The sequence below is a fragment of the Lissotriton vulgaris genome, chromosome 10, assembly GCF_964263255.1.
Source record: "Lissotriton vulgaris chromosome 10, aLisVul1.2, whole genome shotgun sequence".
Classification (NCBI taxonomy): Eukaryota; Metazoa; Chordata; class Amphibia; order Caudata; family Salamandridae; genus Lissotriton; species Lissotriton vulgaris.
In genome coordinates, this window is record NC_141698.1 from 320,651,847 (window position 1) to 320,666,408 (window position 14,562).

The 14,562-nt window shown below is 42.2% G+C and overlaps 1 protein-coding gene across 2 annotated transcripts in view; it reads right to left on the bottom strand.

Moving 5' to 3' along the window:
• The window catches only part of ZBTB47 (zinc finger and BTB domain containing 47), a 298,370-nt gene that overhangs the window by 12,815 nt on the left and 270,993 nt on the right, over positions 1–14,562 (bottom strand). For both annotated transcript variants that reach the window (XM_086941092.1, XM_086941093.1), the window contains exon 5: positions 11,655–11,799. In XM_086941092.1, coding sequence (XP_086797218.1) covers positions 11,655–11,799 — 145 coding nt within the window. The remainder of the gene's footprint in view (positions 1–11,654; positions 11,800–14,562) is intronic.

The window sequence follows — 14,562 nt, forward strand, 5'->3', positions numbered from 1 at the left end:
TATTGATTTTGTATGTTTTAAAAATCCACATAAAGTATCATCAGGCTAATTAAAACATGTGTGCTGTTGATAGGAAGGAGAACTGTGTTGTAATGATTGTGATTTAATTAAGTTGTATTTTGCTACTTCATTTTCAGTAAGTAAATTAATAAACCAAGCACCATTGTTTTATTTATTTATTCGGTCATTTTCTAATGACAGGCAGTTGTGCTTGTTGTAAGGGCAGTCCTGCTAAGTATCATGCTTTGGGGGTCCGACTAATGGATATTAGTGCTGATGTCCGCATCACTGCACTAAAATACATCAGTCACATATTTACAGTGTCCCTTGTACCTCCGTATAGAGGTGTGCTAGAGAGCTGAATTATATACTTAATAATCAGGGCCTTCCAGACAGCGCCTTAAAATTGCGTGCTCTGCAGGCTGCGGCATCTGTAAATCTGCAACTCCATGCCCTCTAAGAACCATGCCTTTTCGGTTAGACAAGAACATTTTAGTACTGGTGTACACATAATTGCACTACAATGCTATATCGCACATTATGAAACACAGCGCATTGCAGCAGCTCAACGTGTGTTTGTAGGTTTTTAGTTAGCAGCCTGCTACACGTCAGAGCGTCAGCCGGGCCTAGGGCTAGATGTGACTAGTTTGCTATGTATGTATAAGCTTTATTCGGACAACTTGTGTCATAAAAGCTATAAAAACAACAGTTAGAATAACAAAGGAATAAAAAAAAGTAAACAATTTATGCAATAGCTAGTTACAGTTAAATATGTACGAGCAATTCGTCTTATGTACGGCTGCAACAGAGGGGCAATATGAAATTCGACAAGTCAACGATAAAAAGCAGCTTTAAAACAACGATAAAATGATAAAACATACATTAAAACAATATACATGTGAAGAGGAGGAATCACAATGTTTTCCCGTTTGGGGCCTATGCAGGTGGACCCAGTTCCCAATACTCAAGGGGTCTTATTATTGATTGCTCCAACCCTCCTTGGGGCAACATTGCAAAGAAGCTATAAACGCTAAAGTACATGTGCATAACGTATAGCTAAAAATGTAAAATGCCACCCGGTGAGCCCTTATGTGGCTATGTGTAGTCCTAATCCTGGGGATACTAAGCCGTTCCTACCTGGGCCTTCTGTTTTATAAGCCGTGCTTGGCTTAAGAACTTGGCCACTCCGCAAGCAAAAAGTGGTCCAGGGTCCGATCTTAAAATGCGCAAGGCAACCCAAAGGTTCTGTGTGCCCAGTTGCCGGCAAATCGGTGTTAGCCATTTCATCCTCAGTTTGGCGTATGCCGGACAAACAAACATAACATGGGCAACACTTTCCACCGGGACCTTGCAGCATGGGCAATCCTTAGATGTTGAGTTGCAGGAGTGCCAATTAGCTGTTCCCTCGCAGACAAGAAGTGTTCCAAACCTAAAATGGATGCGTACAACATCCTGTTCCAAGGAACCTGAATTATGTCTAGGTAGGATTCCAGGTGTCTATTCTGTTTCTGGAGAAGGAATTCTGCAGTAAATTTCCCCAGGTTGGGTGTAGCAATTAGGTCCATAGACAGTTGATTTAGTTAGATGGTTTATTGTAAGATAAGTAGATATGATGGTATAAACCAATAGGACCCCAACAGGAACATCCTGCAAGATGCTCAGCCCCAAGTCAACTGCCAGCCTAAGCCCACAGACTGCTAACATTCCACAGAGCATCATCAGAGTATCATGGCTAGAACATTCCATAGTGAAAGGGGATGGGGCAAGGATACTACATTATCCTCTCCCTTTACAACCGAACACAGAAAAGTTAAAGGGAAAAAGGAAGAACAGAGATATAATACAAGTGCGAAGAAATCTGTAACCCAGGGATGAAATAACATAACATCGCGTGAGGGAAAACAGAAATACAGAAGCTGATAAAGAGGAAAGAAGGAAAGTGAACAGATAGAATAAACCTCACCATCCTCCTCCTCCTCTAATAGTGAACAAACTTAAAGTATGTAAATTCCTGAGCTCAAATGAAACAACCAACATCTCATTAAAAAAAACTGAGAAGAGCTCACTAAACCTCAAGAAAGTACTTCAGACAAAGCAAAAAAATGCCAAACTTTGTATAAAGGACACAATAGGACTACAACCCACGTGTAATAGAAATAAACCAAAAGAATGAGATTTCAAAAGTAAACCGTCTAATAGAATTGAAACAGTGAATAAGATAAAGGGAATAAGACCCATATCTTGCACTAAAAACAAAACATGGGACCAGACATGTTAAACAGGAAATAATCAAACCAAAGACTCGGGTAATGGGACTAGAAACCCACACCGAAGTGCTTCTCTCATGAGAAGACTGACGTAGCCAAGAAAAACGCCACCCCTGTGTAAAGGGACACTAATGGGACTCAAACCCTAGTGTAACATACCCCTGTCAGAAGGGACACCAATGGGACTCAAACCCTAGTGTAACATACCCCTGTCAGAAGGGACACTAATGGGACTCAAACCCTAGTGTAACATACCCCTGTCAGAAGGGACACTAATGGGACTCAAACCCTAGTGTAACATACCCCTGTCAGAAGGGACACTAATGGGACTCAAACCCTAGTGTAACGTTACTTAGGTGGGACTAACACCCCCTAACAAAAACACGAAGGTGGGACTAAAACCCCCTCTTATATAAAACTAGAGTGAGCCAGGGTAATGGGACCTAAAACACCTCTGAACACCACTCAAAATAGGATATGGGACTGCCTAAAAAGGATAGAAAATCCAAAACCCACTCCTAAGGAAAAATGGGACCACAACCCACTCCTACACAAAGTGCGTGCCAACACAAAAAGGAAATGGGACTACAACCCACTCCTACACAACGTGAGTGTAATCACAAAAAAACTGCATATAATCCCAAAATACATGTCATTACAAAGAGAACTGCATATAGCCCCAAAATGCATATAAGCTCAAAACAATTTCACAAAATACCACAACATAATACTTCTCAATTATAAGATGGCCAGCAAAATATAAAGGAGTAAGTTTATGCTCCGGTGAGCGATCTCTCACCCGAGGTCTCAAAAACAAAACGTCGATTTCAAGTAGGTAGAAGCTGCAATTTCTCCGAATTAAACTGAAAGTCTTCTTCTTTTTAAAAAAAAACACACTGCCAGACAGCCTCATGTCTTTCACTTCCCTTGATAAAGTCTTTAACATCCCTTGTTGAAGGATTATGTCAGAAATGACGTGCCTCTCCTTGAAGGGTAGTTGCCATGGTGATAATGGACAGTGAATGCAGCACACAAAATGGTGTCACGTATCTCACGTTGCACCGAGTGGCTCCCCGCACAGCGCTGCTCCAAAACGTGAAGAAGAAGGATTGTCATGGCGTCTCAAAGTGCACAGGAGCCCAGGTAAGCTTTGCGTGTAGCTCGCGCACAATAACAAGATTTAAAATGACAGTTAATGTCTCGTGTGCATGGCGCAGATTAAAATGGTGTTACGAATGAAAAAAAACGTTGACAGTGTAGAATAAACATCTCTATTTCCTCGAGTGTCAAAATCCAGTTCTTCTTCTGGAGGCAGATCAAGTTCAAGGCACACGTTTACGGTGTAAAATAAACATTTCTTTTTCTTGAGTGCCAATAAACATTTCCTTTTTCTCGAGAGTCAAAACAAATACTTTTTCTCTAGTCAGATCAAGGCACAGTTTCACACACCATTAATGCGCCAAAAATGTTTCTTGACTGAAAAGGTTTACACATTTATTTTTCGTTTCTCTGCCAATTCAAAGTTGGTCGTTAAGAGATAAAAACAGAGCTTCTGACAGATTCAAGATGTAAACAGTGGCATGAACTAACTCGAGATGTAAACATCGCTTCCGCTTGGTGAAAGCTGGAGATTAATGTCTTTTAAGGCAATTAAATGGAAAGATGAACTTCGACATGACAAAGTTAAGCTTGCGCTCGTAGACGACCAAGAAAAATGAAAAAAAAAAATTGTTTGTAGCAGTGTACTATATGCTTTAACCGGCACAATATTTTAAAATGTCACAGGCAGGTCGCACTGAACTTTAAAGAGCCAAAACAAGGGAAAGAAAATAACGTCATGCTTACTTCAGATGGAAATGATGACCATATGTACAAGGAAACCACTCACAGCACGTTTTGGCAGAGGCTGTCCGATGTGATGGACACTGATGGGGTCCTTTTTTCTTACTGCGCTGATGTTTCTTTAGTGGCTCCTTACTCTGAAGGTGGTATCTTTCTTGGTGTATCTCTTGTCTTGTAATGTATCTTTTGGCTCTTGTTCCAATAGAGTTGATCTTCTTGTTGGCGCTAGTCATTTTCTCTTTAGTGAAGGAAGAATTTCTTGACTTATTTCTTTTGAAGACAACTTGTGGGTAATTTACTTTTGAAATTCGCTTCGCTGCTTTGCCCATTGCGTGGGAAGGTCACCTCGTCGCCATCAATATTGTAGCAATTAGGTCCATAGACAGTTGATTTAGTTAGATGGTTTATTGTAAGATAAGTAGATATGATGGTATAAACCAATAGGACCCCAACAGGAACATCCTGCAAGATGCTCAGCCCCAAGTCAACTGCCAGCCTAAGCCCACAGACTGCTAACATTCCACAGAGCATCATCAGAGTATCATGGCTAGAACATTCCATAGTGAAAGGGGATGGGGCAAGGATACTACATTGGGTTTACTGGATTGTTGGTAGTCCACCCATTCCCAATAAGGTAGTTTGAGCACGTATTTCCTCAGTGGATCCTGCATGGCCCACTAGGCTCGACGCCCTAGTGCAGACATCAGCTTTCTGGCATTGGTAATCCAGCCTACCTTATTACCTGCATCTAGCCAGATAACCTCCGTCAGAGCTTCTGTATAAAAGGTAGGAGCTCAGGGGTCCGCCTGATGTGAGTCCAAAAAGCAGCGGCAAAGGCTTGCTATATCACCAATGGAACGTCTACCCACATCGAGCATTAAGGGGAGTGAGCGGAATATTTTGGGGCAGCATCACTAGATCCCTTAAAAATGTATGCTCGTATCTACAGAGATCATGGATCTTTTCAAATCCCCACAGCTCTGTACCATACAGAGCTGTACTAACAGACTTTGTGTCATAGGCCTGAAGGGCTGGGGCTACCGGTCTCCTATGTGAAGTGCAATGCTCCTTTCCTAGTAAGCCCATTACTCGCTTATGGCCCAGCAACTTCTTAATTAGGTGGGGCTTCCATGACATTTTGTTTGAAAGTCGAACACCACCTAGCAAGGGGCTGCTTTTGTACAACTTGTGAGGGTTGAAGGCCATAAATGTGGTTTTAGATGTGTTAATAACCAACTCGCCTAGTGGTGCAGAAGGAGTGGAATCAGCTAAGTAACCGCTGCAACCCCGTTGGGTTCTTCGACACCAGCAGGGTGTTATCTGCGAACAAGAAGGTCGGGACCTTATCACCCCCCTAAGGTTGGTGCACCTGCTGGTTCTTCTTGCAGAAAGATCAACACTCCATTAATGTAGAGAGAGAATAGGATAGGGTGGGAGCCAGGACACAACCTTGTCAAACTCCCTTACTTACTGGGATGTGATCGGTCAGTTGCCCCTGCGCCCCCATCTGATTTGTGCATAGTTCCCTTCGTGTAACTAAACTACCAGATTAAGGATAGGTGGGGGAATGCCCATATATTTTAGCGCCAATCACAGTTTACCCCTGAGGACTACATCTAAGGCAGGCTTTAAGTCAATGAAAGGTAAGTAAATACTGCCTTTGCCGATTGTTACCACTTTTCATTAGAGGAGCAGAAGCTGAAATGCCTGAACACAAGTCCCTATTTTTACCCTAACGCCACCTTGGCACTGGGATAAGATTGTATTACCATCCGTCCCCAATTAGATCCTCTGCAGTACAACTCTGCAGAAGACCTTCAGTAGGGTGTCAATCAGGCTAATGGGCCTGTAGTTTGAGAGTTCATCTCTAGCTCCTTTCTTATAGATTAGGACCACCTCTGTGCCCAACCAAGACTCAGGGACTGGGGCACCGCTAACTATTGCATTAGACAAGATTAATATGTAAATGGCCCAGTTTGGAGTATCAGCTAGAAATAGGACCCCCGGGATTCCATCAGGGCCTGCAGCTTTGGACTGCACTATTCTGTCAATTGCAGCCTCATTTCTCCCAAGGTGAAAAAAGCACGGGAGTACTGTAGAGGTCAGCCGCCTCCACTGTGGACGTGTCCCCAGAGGTTGTATAGAGCTTCCAGAAGTGCTCATGGCATTCCTGGCCACTGATCAAGTTAGAGGGTGATTGGGCTCTGGTTTGCTACGGTGTTCTCAGTTTTAGCCTTGCTACGGTGGTTACTCTTATTGTGTTAACATTCAGTAACATATAACTGCCTCTGGGTACAGGTCAGTCCTCGTCTCCTCACATGGTTACTCAGGAAATGTCCCAAGCATCTTCAGTCCTCTGTGCTGATCGCACTGCAAAAATAGACCTGGCAGGAATACCAGGCTCAGCTAAATGGAGCAGCATGTGCACACTGAGGGTGGCTGTGATCAGCACTAACTTTTCACAAACAGCTTCTCATTGCTCAAAAGAGGGTCATTTCTGATATCTATGCCTTTACATTGACTTAGTGGCTTGGGTTAAATCACAACAAAGTGTCAGTTGCAGTGTTACACACTCGGCAATGGAATGTCACTCTTGCAAACACTGAAACCATGAAGATATCACACAAAAGCAGTCTGAGAACTTTGCAGCTATGGGGCTTTCCCAACATGCGGAACTGCCGTTAGAAACAAAGCCTATTGATAAAAGATGTTTAAATTAAGTACCACTGCAAACGTGGTATTTTACTTTTACAGAAAGCATGGGACTCTAAACCATTGTTACCCTGAAATATTTTATAGTATTATGTGATTCCCATATCCAAATTGTAAATTTATTCTTAATTTCACATCCTTTTTAACAATTTGAGTGACATTTTTGCACCTGTAGCACAATCACTCATTTCAATAATGAACTTCTCTATTGAGCTCTTTTTGTAAACTGCAGTGATATCTAAAACACTTTCAATACACAGAAAATCTCCCAGAGTTCTACTGCTGAGGATTGCCATGTGGCAGGGTTTTCCTGACATAACTAGCATGTTATTGTCCTGGCAGGTACAGAAAGGGAGAAAAGTTCCCCAGGCCAGTACATTTATCTTGTTAAGTAAATGTTAAAAAAACTGTTCTAAAGCTGCTTTTCTTATCCATACCTGATAGACAGTGGTAGCAAAGCCATGGTAAAAGTGGTAAAAGTGATTATGGACAATTTCATACAAATTCGCTTTTACGTATCATGTCCAGGCCTTCGCAGAATCGAATACAAATTAGCTGGTATTTATCTCTGAGAAAAGAGGCACCTGTACTTAGGATAAGTAGTGACCTATTTTCTTTGCGAAACATGTTCTTAATGTTTGCTGCACCAAAATAAGCAACTGAGTGAACTGTGATTCCTTTCTGACAGGCTTGTTGATGCCAAGAACTAGGAAGTTCATGGCCCAAACACTGGGGTAGATTTACTACACTTTGACGTATCGCAGAAAGGGAAGTCGCTGAATTGTGTCAAAGGGAAAGAACGGAAATATGCCATGTCTACTAAGATATGGCGCAGTTCTGCTCTCATGTAGTGCTGGCACACTTATGGCTGCCAAGCGCCAATGCAGACGCCCTTGTGCCCCCACGCAATGGTGTCTGTACTGAACCCATCATAGCTTTTGTTCAGGAAGGCATACCTTCCTGTATAAAAGCTATTCTTGGAGGCGCATTCTTCACAATGTGTGTGCTGCAGAAGGAAACACTCATGCAATGAGGAAGTAACAAGGAGAAATAAAGGTAAAGAGAAGTGTACTTTATGCTTTTGTGTGCATTTGTGGCTTGTTCATTGGGGAGGCAATGATGAGTTAATCATGAGCCAGCACAAGTTGTCTATTTAGCCTACCTAAAATATATCATACTTTTTGAGAAGGTTGGGGTGCGTTCATTTATTATTATGCGATAAATGGCAGTCATATGTGACCTGCCAGGGCCTCTTGACTCCAGTTCACTAATGCAAGTGTCAGGCTATTTTGCTGAGCCACTATTTCACCTGTCTGGACAATAGGGAAAGGGATTTGAGGTAGTGGGTGCACTGTACAAATATGAACTTATTTTCTTAAGAAAAGGGGAGTCTCATGTTCTACCTTTCTTCATTCCACTAAAGCTCTCAAGTAGGAATGGCTGTACATGGGAAAGGTGATACCAAGATGTTTCATTTTTGAAGCAATAATATCTAGGTATGAGCTTAAATGCAAAAAATACATCTAACTATGTCATCATCATCATCATCAAACCACTTTATTCGGTTATATTAAAACCATAAACGTACAGCACAAACATACAAACATATAAGTGCAAAAATACAAAATACAGTGCCAACAATATAATGTAATCCGGCCACAACAGTCTACGTGCAAAAGGTGCAATACAGTACTGGTCAAATACAGTGCATTTTAGGGCAAAAGTGACAATGCATCCAAAAAATTCAATGTACACAACATAAAAATTTCGACCGTAATTAAAATGGTTTAAAAAAGATTAAAAAGCAAATAATCTAAAACCCCGTTAATTATTTATGGGCTTTCCTCACTACTATTCCTCAGTCTAAAAGCAGCCACAAGAAAACTGGCTATATAAAAAATCTCATTAGGATCATTTAATAACTGTAAGTACAATAAGGCTGGCTTTACTTTAATAAAACCCTTTCTTGTTAGTATTGGGAATAGAAACCTCTTTCTAATCTCACTATAAAAGTCACAAAACATTATGAGGTGCATTGTATCCTGAACTGAAAAGTTATCGCAGGTACAGGGCCCTAACTCTTTCAGTCTGCAACATCCCTTTGAGTTTCCTAGAGAGAGGTAAATTAAGTTAAAACGAAAACGTGTTAAAAGCATGCGGTGAAAAGGCCTAGTAGCGATTTTTAAATAGGGTTTCATCTAACTATGTCAAAACATGAAGCAAGAATTGAACATTCAAAGTGGGCATTTCAATTATTTAACACCAAATTTTATTTTCAAACATGGTCCCCCCCAAATAGCAGCAATCACAATTCACCTTGTTGGTTGTGTGCAAAGCTCTGTAACTAAGATGGGGTCGTGCCATCAGTCATGCCATTGGTAATGAGACGGCGTCCTGTCATCGCTCGTGAGACGGGGTCGTGCCATCGGCCGTGAACACAAATCCTGTTTTCCTGCAGTGTTCATACGGAACCCAACATAAATGACATACAGCCCAGTAACAAAAGTTTGCAAAAGACCCAGATCCATACAGAGTGAATACAGTGTGTTCCAGGCTTCATGGGAAGAAGAAAATATTTTTGTGGAATGCCCAAAAGAGAAAGCTACTTGTCTCCTTTGCACAGAAAAGGTTAATGTCCTCAAAATATATAACCTGTAGTGGCGCTATAAAACCCTGCATTTTGACTTTACAGAAAACTTCCCAATTTCCTTAAAACAGTGTCATTACTGAAGCAAGCCCTTCTATCCCAAAAGCCAGATGAAAGAATCTGAGGCTGTAACTGAGGCATCCTTCAAATATGCTACTTGCTTGGAAAACATAAAAAAATACATTTGCAGCAGCAGAGCTGGTTAAGAAATGTTTTCTTTTGGCCGCAGACATTTTATTTTCCAACACTTCTAATAAATCAAACATTATAAAGGAAATAGGAGCATTACAACGGTCAGATTGCACACGCAGAATTTAGTCAATGGGTGACAATGTTCTAGCACAGGTCACCAATGCAGTCAAGTTGTCCGCTTTCTTTAGCATTGCTGTTGATGAGTCAACAGATGTAGGTGATGTGGCTCAGTTAATGGTGTGGATGAGGCATTTAGAACAAAAAATCATTCCAAAGGAACATTTTCTCTGCCTTTTGCTATTGCATGGTCACACAAGAGGAGGGGATGTATTGACCAGCATGTGTAATTTCTTCGAATCTAAACACCTGACATTTAACAGACTTGTAAGTATCACTACAGATGGGGCACCGTCCATGATTGGACAGGGGAAGGGCTTTTGTATTTGTGTTAAGAAAAAAAATCTATCTTCACCTTTCATTGACTATCATTGCATAATCGATTGGGAAAAATGTTGTGCATAAAAATAAAAGAAGGACAACTAAATGATGTACTGCAGCAAGTTGAAAGACATGTTAATTTTATTCACGCAAAAGCACTCTTCCACAGACTTTTTAATTTTTTTGCTGAAGGATGCCGAAACTGAATATGAAGACCTGTGGTTGAGCAAAGGTAGAGTTCTAGCAAGGTTGATAACTTTGCTTTCAGAAATTGAAAAATCTTTAATCAGTAGATGACAGTCCTTCCTAGAATTGTATGACTTGCAAAGGCTCACTATGCTTCATTTTCTGTGTGACATTGTCTCACATTTCCACACTCTCAATCTGGCACTTCAAAATAGACAGAAACTTGTGTCCTCAATGATTAGTGTTATATATTACTTTGAAAGTAAACTTGACCTGTTCCGAGAGCAGCTGGAAGATGGTTATCTTACGCACTTCGCCAGGTTGCAGGCTTTAACCCAGAGGGTTAAAAAAGCTCAGGAAATATTGTTGAGTCTTAATCTGTGTGCTTATCTGGAGGACATTTCTGGGGACATTTTTGGCTCCACATGTGTGCGAGTGTTCATTTCCACAATGGGTGTTCTAAAAAATAAACTAAGAAACAAAGTGACTGATGCACTTCTGGATCACCTCCTGAGACTTTCACTTTCTGAAAAGGTTTGGAGTACAAGAAATTAATTGCGGACATGAAGTGTAAAATTAGTGCGTAAACTCTATACCTTGGAAACAACTTTTCTTGCATTCTGTGTGCCTTTGTACTTACTGTTTTACATTCACTAAAATGCTTTCAAATCAGAGTAAAACTACTTATGCAGCATCAAGATTGGGAGAATTGCACTGCAACTCTTGCACACTGAATATAACGCTGCATGTCTTCTTCACTGAATCTATTCATGTGTAATATGAAGGAACTACTTATAACTCAGCTACTTTCTGTTTTCGAATATTAATTTGATTGACGTTTCTCCAACCTTGCCAGTGATACTTATTAATTAGAATGCATTAAGTACTTAATCCAAATGCTACTTTTTGAACGGAATAAAATACATTTTAAAAAGTGATGGGTTGAATGTACTTCCAATAAACAGAGCTTATCATTTTACATCAATGTGTGAGATTTATACCACAAGGGGCACATTTTCCATGAATTAGTAATCATCACCATCGTAATTATAGTCATCATCTACCTTGTCCAGTTTGCAGTTTGGAGAATTTCAAAAGGGTCTTCAGGTGCATTCAAGAATGTATGGAAAGAAGGCATACTCTAGTCCACGTTGTTGCTCAGTGGTAGACTCTCTCTTGTTGAACTTCCCTGCATGATTCATCTGTACAAAAGGCTCTAGACAGGCCAAAGTTTACCTCCCAAGTGATTAGGTTGCACAGTAACAACATTCTACTATTAAATAATAACCCGAGATCTAAAATGGCACTTGTTGTCATAGCGGGAAGATTTGAGTTACCGACAATGTAGAAACTGTTAGGTATTTTCTTACCGGTATGCGTCTTCATGTGTTCATCAAAGTACTGCTTCATGTTGAAGTCCTTCCCACACCACTGGCACATAAACTGCTTATGTCCAATATGGATACTCATGTGCGACCGCAGCTGGTACTTGTACTGGAACCGCTCGTTACAGTTCTGAAACAAAGCAGAATGAGCCAAAAATGAAGATTATCTTTGAATCTGACAAAGAAACACTCTGGCATGGGGGAGGGGAGTAACAAGACCAACCAAAGTTAGCAATAGTTTCACATTAAACTTATTTCAGTGAATTTCATAGTTTTTTTCATTATACACTACATTCAACTTCTATGAAAGTCTATCCTAACTTTACTATGAAAATGTGCCCTAGGAATGTATGACATTACAACAAAAACTATTACAACGCAGTCAATACAACGCAGCTTCCATCACAACACATGCCACTAGAACGCAAACAATTACAATGCATATTCCATTAAAATGAAAATTACTATTCTAACACCACCAGGTGCTTACCTCAGGGAAGGTGCTGGTCACTGAGGGATATGTGTTGTAATGGCATGCGTTGTAATGGATCCTGCATTGAATTGACCGCGTTGTAAAGGCATTACATTGTAATGCCTGCATTGTAATGGTTGTTTCCCGTGCCCTAGCCCTTGAATACAGCTAAAGGGGCTGGCCTTGAGCCCAACCGGCTACAGTGGTTCAAATATTGCTGTGCCTGGCCTTCAGCAGTGCAAAAAGAAGGTTTGTCAACTCTTGCTGCACATGGCTTTTTTGCTGAGCACATCATGGGTTGGATGCATGGCCATGCCTTTGGCAATACCCATCGCACCACTCGCCACTGGTGTCCAACCCATTCTTTTGAGCCTGCCCCCTGTCAGTGTTTGTAAAGGTTCATGGACACATGTTGGACCTTCTAACCAATACGTAAAACGAGCATATGGTCCAATATATGTCCATGAGCCGTTGGTCAAGGGAATCTTAGTTTCCACCACCCTTGCGCTTAGCTAACAGTGATTGTTGCAAAGGATCCCCTAGTCCACCAAAAGCAATTCGATCTTTTGCTCCAGGGAGGCTCTAGATTTGTTGATGGCCTCCTGAATTTTTTACGGTGTGATGTCTGCTGATGCCTCGGCAGTAGGACCCCAGTTATCTCTGCTGCCCATTCTGATAGGTCATCCTGCAGTGGTGTGGACGCTGGGCCAGATCTAGGGCCCACTGTGGACTCCTGGAGCGTTCTAGTGTGCCATATCTCGAAGGAGACCACACTCACGATAAAGTACCCCCACCAGGGGTAAATGGAATGTCTCACTCAGGCAAACATTGCACCAGTAGGGCAGCCCACAATGTCTGGGGAACCACCGTCGATTTTCCCCCAGCCACTAGCCAGGCAGGAGCACAGCAAAGGCCCAAGCACAGGGGGGCACCCCTGCAGCAGCAGTGGTCCCTCACTGGTGTATCATCCTTTGAAGTCACACAGGCAAGGATAGTTCGCTTCCCAGAAATGATGGGCCCCAAACAGTCATTCATGGTGGGTCACAGGAGTTCTGGGCCCCAGCATCCACATTAAGAAATTCTACTCACTTGTCCCTCAGGTCCAACACTTCCGCTGGGGCCACCCCCCATTCAGAACCCATGGCCCAAGCCCCCCAATGGGCTCAACGTCACTGCCAGGCCTCCTCCTGCAGGCTGCCACCTAGGCTGCACTCATGTGAAGGAAAGGAAGCCCTTCTTCTGCCACCTCTCCCGTCAATAGGGTGTGCTGAACGTGGCGATGCCAAGAGTCTGGGCCACCACACTGGGCACTGCCATTGGCACGCAGTGGGCCCCCTCCAGTATCACCCCACTCAGTCACCGACTGAGTCCTGCCTCACTGTTGCTGCCACCTCAATTATGCGCCATGAGCAGAGTCCCCAAGTTGTCGGTCGGAACCCCCGCACTTCTGAGTTGGGCTCCGCTAAAGGTGAAAAAATCTTAGGCCACTGTTGGACTCCAAGCACCCCTGGCTGCCCTCCAATTGCTCACTGTGCAGGCAATGTGCCTCATTGCCATATGGAGTTGCCAGTCGAGTCACATAGCATCACGGCGGCCACCACCATTTTGTGCCGTGGGGCCACCGCAAGTAAATGCCCCAAATTTGCCAGTAGGACCCTCTGCTCCTCCAAGGAGGCACCACTGGGGCACCACGCCTCTCCCTGCACCCTCTTCTATCCTTCAGTGCTTGTTGAGCTGGGAATGTCGGGGTGGCCGACTGGGAGCTCTTCTAGGGTGCGGCTATCTTTCGCAGCCATCTGCCATGACCACCTCTGCTCAAATTGTGAATGGGTGTGCACTTAGAGTAATTCGTCATTTGTAGTAATGTTTGCCCATGTTCAAGTTTACAAATATCATTTCCGAACATTGATTAGTGACATCTATGTGGCGCACTTCTTATGCACTGCTGCGCTATAAGTGTGTCAAAATATGACTTCATTGTTGTGCCAATGCCAAACAGGCTGGATATTGTCACAATATTGAAAGCCTTTCTTTGGTCCAAGTTGTTCCTGGGTTCTTGTAATTGTTTTGAGCTACTTCACTTTTCACCAAATCTCTGTAAAATCCCAATTAAAAATCCTGATGATCCCATGAGCTTGAAAACAAAGTTTAAACATGAAATTGTTCTGTACTAAATTCCACATGCATGAGGACATGCCGTTTCAAGCAGGGTATTCGAAATACGTTAGTCTTTGGTTACAAATTGCCAAAGATTGAGGCAGAACAAGATTTTTCATTACTTAAGTAAGGAAAGTGTCATTTAAACATAATCAGGTTGTGTCTTTGTATAAAATATATGCATATGATCAAAAACACAGTGTCACACGTTTTTAACTCTGAGCTACTATGAATCCTGTGCTTAAAGACCATTCTCTCTTTAGT